At 45.1% G+C, this 17,500-nt stretch overlaps 1 protein-coding gene across 1 annotated transcript in view; it reads left to right on the top strand.

Moving 5' to 3' along the window:
* Positions 1–17,500, top strand: part of garnl3 (GTPase activating Rap/RanGAP domain like 3) — a 146,707-nt gene that overhangs the window by 49,231 nt on the left and 79,976 nt on the right. Inside the window, exon 2 of the mRNA XM_063211173.1 lies at positions 322–391. Coding sequence (XP_063067243.1) covers positions 322–391 — 70 coding nt within the window. The remainder of the gene's footprint in view (positions 1–321; positions 392–17,500) is intronic.

Consider the following 17,500-nt stretch of genomic DNA (forward strand, 5'->3'; position numbering starts at 1 on the left):
TACACATCCACTCACCCCTTACAAGCGCACACGCACAACTGCCTACTTGCTTGTGTGTTAGTGTGTGTGTGTGTGTGTGTGTGTGTGTGTGTGTGTGTGTGTGTGTGTGTGTGTGTGTGTGTGTGTGTGTGTGTGTGTGTGTGTGTGTGTGTGTGTGTGTGTGTGTGTGTTTACATATTGATATTCACTTGTGTGTATGTGTTTACACGTTGATATTTACTTCTGTGTGTGTGTGTGTTTACATGTTGATATCTACTTGTGTGTGTGTGTATGTTTACTTGTTGATATTTACTTGTGTGTGTGTGTGTGTTTGCTCTCCAGCTCTGCGTCAGAAGACCTGGGCTGCAGAAGAGGGGAGTTCAGTCGGAAGCACTACGGATCAGTAGAACTGGTGAGGGCCACATACCTTACACACAAACACCCTCTCCAAAGACCTCTTGCTTTCTCTCTGCCTTTCTTTCTGTCTATTCCTCTCTATCCCTCTCCCTGTTTTTACCACTACCTTTTCTTTCTTCTCTCTCTCTCTCTCTCTCTCTCTAAAGATCTCTTTCTTTCTTTCTTTCTTTCTTTCTTTCTTTCTTTCTTTCTTTCTTTCTTTCTTTCTTTCTTTCTTTCTTTCCTTCTTTCTTTCTTTCTTTCTTTCTTTCTTTCTTTCTTTCTTTCTCTATCCCTTTCCCTGTTTTTACCACTACTTTTCCCTTCTTCTATCTCTCTTTCACCCTCCATACACACTTCTCTGTAGGCTTCTGTGTTTTCTTCACTTTATCTCCCTCTCCTTCTCTTTATTCTCGCATCACTTTATCTCCCTCTCCTTCTCTTTCTTCTCTCATCACTGTATCCCCCTCTCATCCTCTTTCTATTCTCTTCTTTCTCTCTGTCCTGCCCTCCATCACTCTCTTTTCAGTACAGAACAGTAAAGCTGTAAAGCTGGGGAAAGCCACAGGATAAAGGAGACAGGAGGAGGCCCTCCTTCTCTCTCTCTCTCTCTCTCTCTCTCTCTCTCTCTCTCTCTCTCTCTCTCTCGCTCTCTCTCTTTCTCTCTCTCTCTCTCTCTCTCTCTCTCTCTGTCTCTGTCTCTCTCTCTCTCTCTCTCTCTCTCTCTCTCTCTCTCTCTCTCTCTCATATGGTCTCCTCAATCTGGTAGTCTTTTTGTCTTTCTGTTTCATTATATTTCTCTGCTTACTGTATATCTCCCAAATCTTCTTTCTATCGGTTATGGTATCTGTGTTTTTATCTTTTCATCATCATACATCTCTAGCCATCCATCTTTCTCTTTCTCTCTTTTTTGTCTCTGTACGCTTCTGTTGTTCCTTTCGGTTGTCCGTTGGCAAGATGGGCCGTGCAGCTGCCATGGAAACCTAAATTAGAGGGGTCAGGAATAGCCAAGGGTTTGTCCAATGGTCTCTTGCGCTTACACGCTTAGAAAGTAAATGTAGGTATAAGACAATTACTGTATGTGAATTATAGGTATTGTGTGATTGAGTATAGTTTAAAAAAATTTTTTTTTAGCTGTCCGCCGCTTAGGAAGTGGCCGTGGAAATGAAATTGCCAGTTAAATTGAAGAATGAATTTGTTGTGTTTTGGCAATAGGGTGTTTGACTTATAATTTAGTGCAGATGAGAAATGATTGATGTTGTCTTAAATCCTGTTTACCTATTTATGTATTGCTTGGTTGTTTTCCATTTTTTTAAATTTACGGCGTTTGTTGGCACTGAATGAATCATGTTCTAACGTGTTTTAATACTTAAGCTAACACATATAATACGAGGGATTTGCAACTTAATGGTATTTACCGTACTTGTAAACAATTACTTGTATTATCATATTCTAATTATTCAATTATTTCATTACTTTGACTCCAGATAAACCCACATGCACGCCCACGCACACCACTTTCTTTCAACACCAGCAAAAGGTTGTTGTATGTTAATGAAGGCTTCAAACTATTGTAGCAGTATTGAAACTACATGTTGTTCATTCACAAAGTTGTACCTGCTGAGGGAACTTGGCAGAGAGATGGACGGACAGACAGACAAATGACGAAACAGACGACAGACAAACAGAGACATAGATTTAGAGACAGAGAAAGATAAGTATAGGCTGCTAACTGATACAGAGATATGTACAGTACTGTACCTATACCAGTGGTTCTTAACCTTTTTTTCTCAGCGCACCCCCTTACCTGTTCACAAGACTGGCCGCGCACCCCCATCCCAACGTGTATAACGTGTATAAGGACTAAAAAAAGATTTTAGTGATGAATCACAATGATTTTTGCTTGAGATATTAATTAAAAGCTTAACCCTATCCAGACTGAGGGGGGAGGGGGGGGGGGTAAAAGTGCCCGCACCAACTTCGATGTTGTATAATTCCTTAACGACTTAAGCTATGACTACGAAACTTTGTGACTTTTCCTAACATTTAGTTGGCTACAGTTAGGTACCGAAAGATTAGGTTTATCATTTTTGCCGTTGCCATGGCAACGGTTTTCTGATAGGTATGTCTGACCAAAAATCACTTTACCATATCTATGACGCCATATTTTTTCATATTTTTTTGTTATTTCCATTAGCATCAGACAACTTTGTGAGCATTTAAGTGGTTTGAAGCATAAAATCATTAAAATTTAAGTGCATTACCTAAATTTGTTGGAAAATCCATTATGGCGATATTTTGGGCATAATAAGATAATGATGTCATAATGACGTCATAATACCAGATAATTACACAAAAAATGATGTCATTCATAGATGTCCATATGTAGATCATCTCCTCCAAGTTTCGTAGTGATACTGTATTCCGTTCATGAGTTATGAGGGGGGGGGTCAAAAGAGCCCCCCCCCAGTCCCGGGAATGCCAAAAAAGCCCAGTCTGAATAGGGTTAATGACTTTAAATGGGGACCAAAATGTGTTTTAATTAGGTTTAGATTTGGCCTAATTATAATGTTCCCAAGCTGAATTTTGGTCACAACCTCAACACAAACAACATTCCACGCACCCCCTGTAAAGTCTGGTGCACCCCCAGGGGGTGCCCGCACCCCAGGTTAAGAACCACTGACCTATACTATCTGCGGTGAACATACCGTGTACATGGACAGACAAACAGACGAACAGACTTACAGATCGACAAACAAACAAACAGACAGACAGACAGATAGACAGAGAGTGCCTACCTGTGCTACCTCCAGTTGCCTGATTATTATCATCGACTGTCAAATCTTTGAGACTTGGTCTGACGCCTTGCATATTGATTAACGATTCCCAAATGGCAAGGTTGACCCTCCTCCCTTGGTTTGCTATTGGTCGAGGCCAGAAAAGGCTGTGCCGAAGTTTAAACCAAGCATTTTCTTAGTCTCAATAGAACGTCTCTGCTTAAAACACGTCACTGCCTTGCGCACGCCTCTACCCAGGGCCATTGGAGCTGCTCCAAGTTGATTGGTTTCTGACAAAGTGGGTGGAGTTCCCCATTTTTCCGGAACAGGCCTGTGTAGTGAAGTGAAAGCCCATCTGGGAAACTCCAACTCCCGTTGTGATTGTGACTCAGCACTCCACAACAAGTGTTCACTGCACAAGACGAAATTACATTGTATGCCTCACCCGTGCAAGGGGGCAGCCCTCAATGGCGCGTCTAGGGAGCAGTGCGGCGGGACGGCACCATGCTCAGGGTACCTCAGTCATGGAGGAGGATGGGGGAGAGCACTGGTTAATTAATCCCCCCACCAACCTGGCGGGTCGGGAGTCAAACCGGCAACCTTTGGGCTACAAGTCTGATGCCCTAACCGCTTATGCATGACTACCCTGACTATGTGTGTGTGTGTGTGTGTGTGTGTGTGTGTGTGTGTGTGGGGGGGGGATGCTATGGTAGTGTCTGGTGACTAGTGTGTATAGTAATTTGGTGCAGCACTGTAAGACGATAGGCAGCCTTCACCACATGCAATTATGTGGTCAAGTGATGGTGGTGTTAAAAAGGGTGAGTGTGTGTGTGTGTGTGTGTGTGTGTGTGTGTGTGTGTGTGTGTGTGTGTGTGTGTGTGTGTGTGTGTGTGTGTGTGTGTGTGTGTGTGTGTGTGGATGTTAGTATGCATGCGTGCGTGTGTGTTTGCATGCATTCATGCACGCAACCTGTCGCATGCATGCACGTTATTTGTGTGTGTGTGTGTGTGTGTGTGTGTGTGTGTGTGTGTGTGTGTGTGTGTGTGTGTGTGTGTGTGTGTGTGTGTGTGCGTGTGTGCTCACGCCTGTGTGTGTGTCTGCGTGTGTGTCTGCGTGTGTGTTGGCGTGTGTGTGTGCTCATGCCTGTGCGTGTGCTTGTGTGTGTGTCTCCAGGCAGGCAGGCCTGTCCCCTCTGATAACCCCCGTGGAGAGGAAGTGGCCATGCGGCATCTCCATATTCCCCTTCCTGCATGGCACAGCAGCAGGGGCTTGTGGGAAGGCGGAGGACGGGTTGCCAGATGAGACAAAATATGCTCCAAAACTAAAGGGAGTAAAGGGAGGTCCCGAGGCAACACTACTGTTGAGTTTTTATTTTTAATAAAATGGAGGAGATGGCCTGCACACCTTGAATCTTTGTTTGCAAGTGCAGCTATCTCAATGGAAATCACTTGAAAACTATAGAAGCGCAACACTGCTACAATTACTGTCAAGTTTTTAATGTGAAAGCTGACATTTCGGTCAGTCAGACCTTCATCGGAGTCGGTCGGTGCGTGTGGTAAAAATAAAAACCCAAAAGCACTGTTGCCTAGTCAGGATCCTCCTTTACTTTGACGTTTCAGATGCCCCTTTTTCCCTTGAAGAGCACCTGCACTACCTAGGGGTCGACCGATACAGGTTTTTTAATTGCCGATGCGATACCGATTTTCTTTTCATCAACCTTGGCCGATACCCGATTTCCGATACCCTATATTTGGGGCCGATATGGGTTAAAAGAAAAGTTAAAAAATGACAAATATTCCAGGTCTCAAGTTAAAAATAAACATTCCTTTAACATTATCAAATTGAGGTAGAACTTGTAACATTTAAACACCCACTCTAACAATCAAGTAATGTCTAACAATCAAGTAATACAAAAATAAAGTGTCTTGGTGCTTTTAAAAAAACCTGAATGACATAAAAAAAAAAATATTGCGTATCGGGCAAAACCACACGCGTATCGGTCGATACCGATACACTTGAAAAATGCAAATATCGGCCCGATACCGATACCGATATATATATCGATGTATCCTTGATTGAGACCCATGGCAGCACTCCCCCATCTCTCTTTTTCAAAAATGCTCAAAACCCGCCTGGAATCTAAATCACTAAATCCCGCCCAATAAGAACTCATTTTGCTATTGAATTCTATGCCCATACGTTGGCAGAAAAAAACGCTCAAATGCCTTTTTTTGACTTGCAGATAGGGATGTAAATAAAATCGAAATATATCGATGTATCGGAAGTATCGGCCGGCGATTTAATCAAATCGCATCGTATCGTGGGGGCATTCTTAAGAATCGAAAAGAATCGAATCACTGGCCCTATGTGCAATGCCCTAGCTCCATAACACAATAGTAGTGGAAAAGTAATTGGAAAAAATCGAATCGAACCGAATCGCATCGTATCGTGGGGATTTCTTAAGGATCGAAAAAAAATCGAATCCCTGATTTAAGAAATCGATATCGTATCGTATCGTCATGAAGGCTGTGATTTACACCCCTACTTGCAGACGCTCATCCTAAGCATCCCAATATAGCGGGATACCGCCCAATCTGGCAACACTTGGTGGAGGACCGGAGTGTCGGAGTGGAGGGTGTGAGATTAGCTATGGCTGAGTCATACGACACACGCTGTGTATCAGTCACAACAGATGGAGGTCCAGCACACACACACACACACACACAAACACACACACACACACACACACACACACACACACACACACACACACACACACACACACACACACACACACACAGAGCGTGAGGCCCAGTCAAGTGTGTGTATGTTTGTGTGTGTGTGTGTGTGTGTGTGTGTGTGTGTGTGTGTGTGTGTGTGTGTGTGTGTGTGTGTGTGTGTGTGTGTGTGTGTGTGTGTGTGTGTGTGTGTGAATTTATGGCTTCTCAACAGAAGTGAATATATTTCTGGTGGAGGCTGGTTGAGACATTATTTCTGTATGCTTGTTTAAACGCTTAACCTGTATTAGGCTGATGCTGCCAAAGGGGGAAAAAGGATTTACAGTAAGACAAGAAGAGAGAGAGAGAGAGAGAGAGAGAGAGAGAGAGAGAGAGAGAGAGAGAGAGAGAGAGAGAGAGAGAGAGAGAGAGAGAGAGAGAGAGAGAGAGAGAGAGCGAGAGAGAGAGAGAGAAGGAAAGGGAAGGGAAGGGAAGGGAAGGGAAGGAAAGGGAAGGAAAGGAGAAAGATGAGAGCATGAATTGTATTGGAGTGCTTTTTGGTCCCCCTGGTCATCTCTGAAAGTGGCCTTAAGCATGTTTGCAGAACAGACTCGCTAGGCACTTTCACTGCAGTCTTAACCCCCTCATACATCCAGAGAGAGAGAGAGAGAGAGAGAGAGAGAGAGAGAGAGAGGGGGGGGGGGGGGGGGGGTGACGGCTGAAACATTAGGAGCTAAAGGCAGATAAGAGACCACAAGAGGAGGAGAGGAAGAAACAGGAGAGGAGAGGAGAGGAGAGGAAGAAAGGAGAGGTGAGAAGAGGATATGAGAGGAGGAAAGGAGAGGGGGGGGAGGAGAGGAGAGGAGGGGAGAGGAAGAGACGGGAGAGGAGAGGAGATGAGAAGAGAGGAGTTGAGGAGAGGAGAGGAGCAGAGAGGAGAGGAGGAAAGGAAAGGAAAGGAGAGGAGAGGAGGGGAGAGGAAGAGACAGGAGAAGAGAGGACAGGAGTGGAGGAGAGTGAAAAGAGAGGAGAGGAAGAGAAAGGGGAGGAGAGGGTATGTGGGTGGAAAGAGAAAAAGGGGATTGGGTTGGAGAAAGAGAGAACACATGCACACACATAGAGTGGTGGGGGAAGGGGAGATTGAGAGAGAGAGAGAGAGAGAGAGAGAGAGAGAGAGAGAGAAAGAGAGAGAGAGAGAGAGAGAGAGAGAGAGAGAGAGAGAGAGAGAGAGAGAGAGAGAGAGAGAGAGAGAGAGAGAGATGGTGCTGCGCTGCGCTGCGGTAGAGGTGGGGGCAGGGGAGATTGAGAGAGAGAGAGAGAGAGAGAGAGAGAGAGAGAGATGGTGCTGCGCTGTGCTGCGGTAGAGGTGGGGGCAGGGAGACATGTCATATACCATAACTGAGCTCTCATGTAGAAGGAAGCTGACAGGGAAGCGTGGTGAGCAGACCAGAGGCAATGCTTGCACTATGCTTGACTGGGGGAGAAATGGGGCCCAGGCAGTTTTGGATTAAAGCCCCCCTCCATCCTCATAATAAGCGGCGCAGAACTGACTCATCGGTGGGTCACGCACGCTTGTGGGCCCCTATTTTCAGGGATTTAAAAAACATTTTTTTTTAATTCAGAAAATTTTCTGAACATTTTCTGAAAATAGGGTCCCACGAGCAGGGCTGGACCGGCCTTTAAAAAAAATAAGGGCACACGGGGTGCGGGGCCCAATGGGTAATGCCCGGTATGCCAATCCAGCCCTGACGCTCGCACTATGCTGTCTAGTGCTCCTCCAGAAAAACCTGCTGAGAGAGAAAGAGAGAGAGAGAGAGAGAGAGAGAGAGAGAGAGCGAGAGGGAGAGAGAGAGAGAGAGAGAGAATGAGATGGGAAGTACTGTAAGTAGAGGAGACAGAACAGGAAGACATGCAGGTGCACATGCAGGTGATAGTTCCTCTTCCAGCCACGGGGAATCTGTGTGTGTGCGCGCGCGCGTGTTTGTGTGTGTGCTCGTTTTCACCTAGTATCATTAACAATTAGAATGTTCCTTGTCGTGTGTGTGTGTTTGTGTGTGTGTGTGTGCGTGTGTGCGTGCGTGTGTGTGTGTGTGTGTGTGTGCGTGCGTGTNTGCATGCGTGTGTGTGTGTGCGTGTATGCGTGCGTGCATGTGTGTGTGCGTGTGCATGGACCCACACTCCACTCAAAAGCGTGTGTGCCCCTGATACAATAACGTCGTCACACTCACACATATGAGACGTTGGCCAGACCAATTGGCGGTAATCTCTCACTGCCTTTGCACTTGCCAGAGCTCTCTCTCTCTCTCTCTCTCTCTCTCTCTCTCTCTCTCTCTCTCTCTGATACACACACATGTAAGTGGGCACATCACACATACACACATGCACGTACACACAAACTCAAACACACACTCAAACACTCATGCAGGCACGCAGACACACAGACACAGACACAGACACAGACACAGACACACACACACACACACACACAAACACACACACACACACACACACACACACACACACACACACACACACACACACACACACACACACACACACACACACCATCCTGGGTGAGTAGAAAACTGTGTTTCACACTTCTGACATGCCATCCTCTCTCGAGTAACGAACCCCATAACACACACACACACACACACGCACAGACGTTTCTCTCGAGTAACACTAGTGCAATTAACTACAGTGAAAAGGCAGCTGCTTTTTCACAACAGAAACACTTACCAGTCCCAATGCATTATCTCTAGCAACACTTGCTAATAAGGCTGGGTTAGCTGACTGCACATTATTGTATTCCAGTCTGAATGTAAGGGGCAGCCATGGCCTAGTGGTTAGAGATTTGGTCTTTCAATCTAGGGGTTGCCGGTTCAAATCCCCCCCTGACCTCTCCCTACATCTCCATCCATGGCTGAAGTGCCCTTGAGCAAGGCACCTAACCCCACATTGCTACAGGGACTGTATCCAATACCCTGAAAAAATAATAGTTGTAAGTCGCTTTTAATAAATGAACCCGATGGTCGGTTATTGTCGTGCGTTGGGGGCAGTTGGGTCAGAGTTGGCTCGGTGTGTTTCCGTGCGTCGGGGGGAGTTGGAGGACATTGGTGATCATGGGTCGCCGTCGGGAGACTTTGAGCATGCTCAGTTGGGTTGTGGAGAGCGTCAGTGGTAGAGCCGGACTCTGATTGTTAACTGCAAGCAGGAGGTGGAAGGGCTAGCAAAGTCATGTCTACTTGAGTTTCAATACGACATGCACTGTGTTTGTTTAGAAAACTAGGTCGCAGTGAGAGAAATGAAGTCCAAGCTACAGTGAAGTAATGAAATCGTGAAAGTCATAGTGTTTTGTGAGCAAGATACAGCTAGAATGTCTTGATGGACAAATTATAAATGGCAGGGGGGCTTTGCCCATGGGCATGGTGGGCTATAGCCTATTTAGAGTCATTCGTAGTGCGTCTACTATCAAGGCTGGCTACTCATGAAAAGAAGAGAGTTCACTTTGTGAAAACATGAAAACAATTACAGCAGGGCCAGCCGAACCGCGAGCTCTCAAACGCGGAAGTTACTACAACAAAATCCCTCCGGTGCTGCCCAGGGGAGTGTCTATTGTGGGTGAAGTTGGCACGGTGTGTTCGGGGAGCAAACTGTGTCCGATCAAGACCGAAAGGAGCAGAAAAACTAGCCTGATTATCATGACTTTCAAATCTCTTCGAGAGGTGGTCTGACCAAGAGCATAGCAACTAGCATTCTCAAACGGCATGGTTGACCCACCTCCCTTGGTTTTCTCTTGGGCGAGGGCAGAACAGGCTGAGCCAAAGTTTAAACCAAACATTTCTTAGTCCCAATAGAACGTCTCTGCTTAAACCATGTCACTGCCTTGAACACGCCTCTACCCAGCTCAAAGTTGACTGCTTCCCGACAAAGTGGGTGCAGTTTCCCGCTGTGGAAGGAACCCGAAAGTACCTGAACAAGCAAATTGCCTGAGTGAGTGTAGCTGAGCCGAAGGTGTTGCATCACTGCGAGAGCGGAGCCTGGGTTCAGACAGACAACTTACTAGTCGTAGTTAGAAAGTCTGGTCGAATTGGACAGATGTGGAAGCGGCTTTAGCTGTGTTGTGTGTTAATGTGTTACAGTGTTAACAATGTTACTAATGTTACCAATGTTACTAAGGTTTCCAATGTGTTACCTGTTATGTCTTTTTAATTGCTCCTCTCAAAACAGCTCAATCTGTAGTACAGCCATTGGCCTTGTAAGTGTTGCAAGTTTCAAGTTTATTTATTCAACACAGGGACAGCATATATTAACAGCATTTTTTAAATACAAAATGCAAAGTGTACAGAATATCCTCTCTCTACCTGCCTGTTATGTAATAGCCTACTATACCTCAAATCCAAACACATTTTCTGTCTGAATTGTCATGAGAAGATGTAGACTAGAGCATGTCCTCCATTTCATTGTTTCATGTGTTATAGATGGATTTTTTTTGTAAACACGGTGTTATGAGGAGGGGCAAGACACTGGCAGCCAACCATGTGAGCTAAGTTTTTGACCGACAGCGCTTTCCAACAATCAGAGGTTGAGTTTTGCGCAGCTAGTTTCGCGCAACCAGGTTAAAACAAACATTTAGAACCCATGTATTGCCATGGCACAGCAGTGAAATGCTTTCGAGACAGCATCTGTGTTTGACGACATTTCTGTGGTCTGTGTTTCTGTGCCTGTCTTAGTTGATTACAACTTGTCATCCTCCGTCATTCTATGTTTAATTTACCGTAACACAAAGCGGTTGGGTTGGGCGGAGGGTGAGGTGAGATGAGATGACTGTCATCCAGTGGCTGTGGTGTGTTTGTGTGTTTTACTCTCTGAAGGAGGAGGAGGAGGTGCACAATTACCTGACGAGAGAAAACAGCTGTGTGTTACAAACCACACACCTCCACACATGTCATGACAAATACACTCCAGTAAAAGGCAGCATTTTGTTGTTAAGGTGCACTCACCTTGACAAGAAACACCCACCACGTTGGCTATAGGTCCCCTGAAAATACTTTGTGTTGTGAATGTAATCTCTCAAATTGCTTGACCAAAACATGTTTGTATTCTATGGAACTGCACATCCATAAGCTCTTTTAAAGACGCACTGTGTAATATTGTTATAGTTTATTTCCAGGATTCATGCTGCCCTTTCACAAATGTTATTTTTTTCATGAATACTTATCACCACCATCCAATTCTAGGTATTCTAAGTAGTCATTAAGGGACTAAGAGCTCAGGAGAGACACTGGATACTATTTTGCATTTGTTGTGTTCGCCATTGCTATCTGAGGTAATGTTTTGCTGTCGTCATATGGAGACGGAGACAGGAAGTGAGTGGGTGAAGTGAGCCATGAGGTGGGATTGGATCAGGGGGTGACCACCACAGGACACACTTAAGCTAGATTTATGCTTCGGACGCATAGAATCTGCGTCCGTCCGTTTTCTGTCTATGCGAGTCCACGCCCCCCTCTCAGAGGCTCTGTGCCTGTCGTCGAGCGCCTCGAAAAAATTCTAACTATCCGTCGGACGGACGCGGAGTACGCAGACAAATGGGCGCTATGATTGGTCGTCTCGCTACTTCCTTGTTCTGTTCTTGTGGCAGCGCAATGCCAGTAGTTTGCGAGAGCAGAGCTGTATTCTGTTAAAAACTTTATTAATGCCTTGTGTGTAAATGTGTGTAAATAAACGAAGCTACAAGCTAAGTAACAAACAATGCATCAGTTGAACACTCGTGGCACAATGCCTGCGGTTTTACTACCGTTCCTCCACCGAATGTAAACACACATCGGCAAAATCAACTGCTCGTGAAAACAGACTGTGTATGTCAAATAATGATACCAGTGCATTGCCTTTGCAATTTGTGTGAAAATAGCTAACCGGGATAGAAAGCAACATTGCTTAATAATGACCGCAGTGCTTACAATGTAGTAAATTTCAAATGTGGCTCGCGACGAGACCTCGGACCTCGCAGAACTCGCAGATGCATAAATACAATATTGGTTCGTGGCCACTCCCACGCGAGTTTTGACGAGCGCAGTTGCAGAAGTCTAATCTGACCTTTAGGCTCAATCCCATTTACATTTTTTTTTTACCCCTACCGCTCCCCCTTGCCCCTACCCCTTACCCCTCCAAACGGAGTCTGCCTGTCCCAACTCCTCCTTTTTGAGGGCTACAAAGCCCTCCCCCTTACCCCTACCCCTCTGCCTTAACAACTATTGGGATACCCCTACCCCTACACAAAACGGACGGGGAGGGGTAAGGGGTAGGGCCAAGGGGTAAGCCTGAATGACCATGAAATGAACACTTGGCCATGTCTCTCCTGTCAAACTGCTGAAGCACTCTGAGCTGCATCGTACATGAGTTGTGCTCACATATTCAGCTGTAATGATGTTGATTATGATGAAAGCAGTGATGGCAATGATCACATCATCATCATCATCATCATCATCTTCTTCATCATCATCATCATCATCATCATCATCATTTTTATGAATCTCTTATGATGCATGTTTGGTAGCCAACTGTGTCAGATTGTTTTCAGTCAGAGTTGTTTAATGTTATGACTAATTGTTTATGTCAGACCTGTAACGCTGCTTTTTCTCACCCCTTCCTGGTCCGGGATCATATGGTACCAATGAGTAACATAAATTGCTCGTACATACACGTAATGTGATTCAGTATTTCTGACTTGCTACTCGTTTGGTCAGGCAGTATACTTAAGTATTCGATAGACTCCTTCTTTTATCCCACCTCTTATTAACTCCTGTGTACCTGTGTTGGTAACACTTTTTAATAATGGATGCACAAAAAGCACGACAAATACTTAGTAAATAATTAACTAATGATTTTTATGATATTGAACATATTACTTGTTGATATTTTATTAAGAATTAATACAAATAAGTAAATAATGAAGACATTTGTTTATGTTTTGTTTTGTTCATCATCACTTGATTATTAGCTAGGTCTATATAATGGTTTTTATGCACCCATTATTATTTAGTGTTACCTCTGTGTTCCTGTTTACAAGAGCAAGCTGCTTCTAGAGTGCTGCAATATGGTGCAACAGCCAGACTAACCTACGCCAAATTGCCTCGTCTTGCAGTGGCTGATTTTATTGATTAATGTAAATGATTTGCATGTATTGAAGCAAGTGATTTGCATGCATGAACCATGCCGCCTTTTTTCGTAGTACAAAGAGAGAGACAGAGACAGAGAGAGAGAGAGAGAGAGAGAAAGGTAGAGAGAGAGAGAGAGAGAGAGAAAGGTAGAGGGAGAGAGAGAGGGAGAGAGAGAGAGAGAGAGAGAGAGAGCAAGAGCAAGAGCAAGAGAGAGAAAGAGAGCGAGGGAAAGAACGAGAGAAAGAGAGAAAGGGAGAGAGAGAAAGAATAAGAGAGAGAGAGAGAGGGAGTGAGATAGAAAGGGAGAGAAATAACAAGAGAGAGAGAGGGAGAGACAGAACAAGAGAGAGAGAGCAAGAGAAAGAACGAGAGAGAAAGAGAGAGAGAAAGATAGGGAGAGAGAGATAGAGGGAGAGAAAGGGAGAGAGCGAGAGGGAGAGAGAGAGAGAGAGTACTCTCTGTGATCAGGGAGGCCTGCCTAACGACTGACTGATTGAATGTTCCTTTCATTTGGGGATTCGGCATGCTATGCGGCTTGTTGTATGATGTGGCCCGCATGTGTGTGCGTGTGTATGTGTGCGTGTGTGTGTGTGTGTGTGTGTGTGTGCGTGTGCGTGTGTGTGTGTGTGTGTGTGTGTGAGTGTGTGTGCACGTGTGTGTATGCATGTGTGTACACATGCGTGTGTGTGTGTGTGTGGCACCATATGTTTATTTCTCCTCAGTAATCAGACTCATTACTTGAACACCTGCTGCTGAGTAGGAGTACAGGGTAGCGCCGCGCGGCTTCAACAGGAGTCGCTGGTGTGTGAGGGTCAGCTATGGTCCTTCCTGTTTTTGCATCTAAATAAGAGGAGACACAATACAATACAATTATGTCATGGTAGCGTTAGCATACCGCTGCCATGAAAGCATGTTCATTGTAGCGTGAGGTTACTGAACACACGTGGGGATTATCAAGACCTGGCCCTCGGAAGGAAGCAAGGAAGCAAGAACGATGGGGGAGTCAAAGGGGACAGTTGTCTTGGGCCCAGGGTTTACAATGACCAAGTCGTAGTGCATTACTAAACGCCCTGTGTTGTGTCATAGTAGGGTAGTACTATGGTAGTTTAACTTTTCAATGAGTTTTAAAGTGTTCCACTGGGGGAAGAGTGTGCATTATGAGGCTAAGTGTTGAATTAACACTTCAGGTTTTTTTTTTTTACTGTGCAGGCATCAGAAGTGATGTACAAAAGAGGCCATAATCAGTTACAGATGTGCGTGAAAATACAGGGTCCACAGGCATAGCCACGCTAGTATACAGGTACAATCATGCTAGTCCACAGGCATAACCACGCTAGTCCACAGGCATAATAACGCTAGTCCACAGGCATAACCACGCTAGTTCACAGGCATAACCACGCTAATCCACAGGCATAACCACGCTAGTCCACAGGTACAATCACGCTAGTCCACAGGCATAACCACGCTAGTCCACAGGCATAACCACGCTAGTCCACAGGCATAACCACGCTAGTCCACAGGCATAATAACGCTAGTCCACAGGCATAACCACGCTAGTCCACAGGCATAACCACGCTAGTCCACAGGCATAATAACGCTAGTCCACAGGCATAACCACGCTAGTCCACAGGCATAATAACGCTAGTCCACAGGCATAATAACGCTAGTCCACAGGCATAACCACGCTAGTCCACAGGCATAGCCACGCTAGTCCATAGGCATAGCCACGCTAGTCCACAGGCATAACCACGCTAGTCCAGGAAGTTTTAGATGAGTAGAGTTACATTTGTCACGATGGGAAGCTGATCAATGATTTAGGAACTGTGTGAGAAAAGGGGTATACAGTGCAGTGTACCACAGTGTTTGCCTCCTTTTTTCGGTGGTTTTATTTAATCAAATGTGCAAACTCACCATGCTTGGCCTCCGACCCCCATTTGACCCCCAAAGAACTTTTGAGTGAAGTGTGGGTCCATGCACACGCACACACACACACACACACACACACACACACACACACACACACACACACACACACACACACACACACACATGCACGCACGCATGCACACCCACACACACACATGCACACACACACACACACATGCACACACACACACACACACACACACACACACACACACACACACACACACACACACACACACACACACACACACACACACACACACACACACACACACATTCTCTAAATATCTGGTATGGTATCATGGACTCCTGGAGTGGAGCTTGAGGAAATGGAAAGGAGAACATCCTTCATAGTGGCGGCAAATGGTTTCCATTTATAGCTCACACTGGTATGTGTGTGTGTGTGCGTGCGTGTGTTTGTGTGTCTGTTTATGTGTGTGTGTGAGTGTGTGTGTGTGTGTGTGTGTGTGTGTGTGTGTGTGTGTGTGTGTGTGTGTGTGTGTGTGTGTGTGTGTGTGCATGCATGTGTGTGTGTTTCTGGGTCTGTGTGTTTGCGTGCGTGCATGTGTGCGTGCGGGTGACTGTATGCATGCGCACATGGGTGCCGCTAAGCCTGTCACGATATTCAATAAGTCGATAAACAGTACCATAACTTTTTAGAAGAACGATCACTTTTCTGGCCCCGATAAGTTATGGTAAGTTATTTGCGTGATGTTTTGTTTTCCCTCTCTCCCTTTCTCTACCGTAGCCTAAAGACTAGGAGTCCGTTCGAAACAGGGAAGGCAGCTGTCCTTCCAGTGAACTAACTGGACATCGAGTCATGAAGTGTGGATCGAAACGAAAAAAATTTTTATTTCCTCCCTTGGCAGTTGACTGCATTTGTGGGCGTAACGGTGAAATTTGAGGGCACCATCAGATACTGACTTCGCTGCCTTTGTACCCAAAATGCTGTGCGCCACCTCCCTCTCAACCAGAAACCTCAAAAACAAACATGGCTACTACCCAAGCTACCACCTTATAATGTTCTTTATTCTGACACTTATGTACACAGATGTGAGAATTGAAGAGATAAATCAACATTGTAGTATCTAAATATGCCGTCTCTAGATCTATTTATAGCCTATTTTATGATTTCGCCGTCTGGCGGTCATTCACCGTTCAAATAGCATGCGTAAGCTAAGCGCTAACGTGATGAACGTAACTCCCGCCATGGAATCGCCGTAAGATCAAATGCGCAGGGCAGCGCACTAGTTAGTACTGTTCGAAACGAACGCCTCATCATCTAACTTCAACTGTCTGATCAGAGACCTGTTCATGTAGGAGGGGAGTCATCGAGTCACTGCCTTACGATCCGAACGCAACCTAGATACTGATAGGCGCGTTATAGGCCAACGCAGCGCAATGACGCTTAAATGTTGGTGTAATTATATCCCCGAAACGCGGCGCGTCGGGGATGTAATGGTTTTGCGTCCGTGTCCGCGTCCGCCGCCGCGTAAGGTCTTTCGTGTTAACGCGATAACTTTTGAACGGATGTTTGGATTTGTCCCAGATTTTTTGGGTGAATGCTCTAGGGTAGGTTCATGAACTTATTCGAGTTTGGAGGCCAACACTCTCAAGATGGCTGAATTCAAGATGGCCGATTTTTTGTTTGGCTCATAACTTCTGACCAGTCGGATGGATTTGTCCCAGATTTGGTGTGTTAATGCTCTAGGGTAGGTTCATGAACTGATTTGAGTTTGGAGGTCAACAGTTTCAAAATGGCGGAATTTTTATTTGGCCCATAACTTCTGACTGGGTGGATTGATTGATTTGCCCGGTACTACCTTATTTTAACAGTTCACCATCTCAGTGAATCTACCATATTAGGTACAGTGTAACAATATTTAATACCATGTAATACTAGTGTAATACCAGTGTAGCAATATGCAATACCATGTAATACCACTTACACAAAAATACACGATGTAGTACAAAATTGGTACATGGTGTTACACTGGTATTACATGGTATTAAATATTGTTACAATGGTTATTACACTGTACCTAATGTGGTATATTCACTGTAATAGTGAACCATTAAAACAGTGTTACCATTTGCCCCATTTTTTGCTTCATTTTCACAAGAGTCATTTGGTTTTAAGCCTATGCACGTCATTGATCTATGTATAGATATTAAATATATTTCTTTAATATTTTGTATTTATCATATACGTTTATGAAAAGGTGGACGGGAGTGGTAGGAATGATGGGGGACTGGAAGCGTTGCGTTTCGGGGATATACCTTAAGCAGTCTAAGGCGACTGCACAGGCAGTCTAGTTTTAAGTTTCAGTGCAGTTCTGGTTGGAAAAAAAGTGCTCCCGTGCGTTGCTTACAAGCCTCGGCAAAGAATCAGCGAGAAGAATAGAGATTCTTCCAGTCTCAGTCAGCGCATTTGCAACATTCCTCAGAGAGGGGAATGAACAGCTCCGACACTGAGGCAAGTGTTCATTTTGAAACATGCGCAGCAACCCAATATCCACGACGCGTTCATAAAGGACTTTAAAGT

This window comes from Engraulis encrasicolus, chromosome 11 (genome assembly GCF_034702125.1).
Source record: "Engraulis encrasicolus isolate BLACKSEA-1 chromosome 11, IST_EnEncr_1.0, whole genome shotgun sequence".
Classification (NCBI taxonomy): Eukaryota; Metazoa; Chordata; class Actinopteri; order Clupeiformes; family Engraulidae; genus Engraulis; species Engraulis encrasicolus.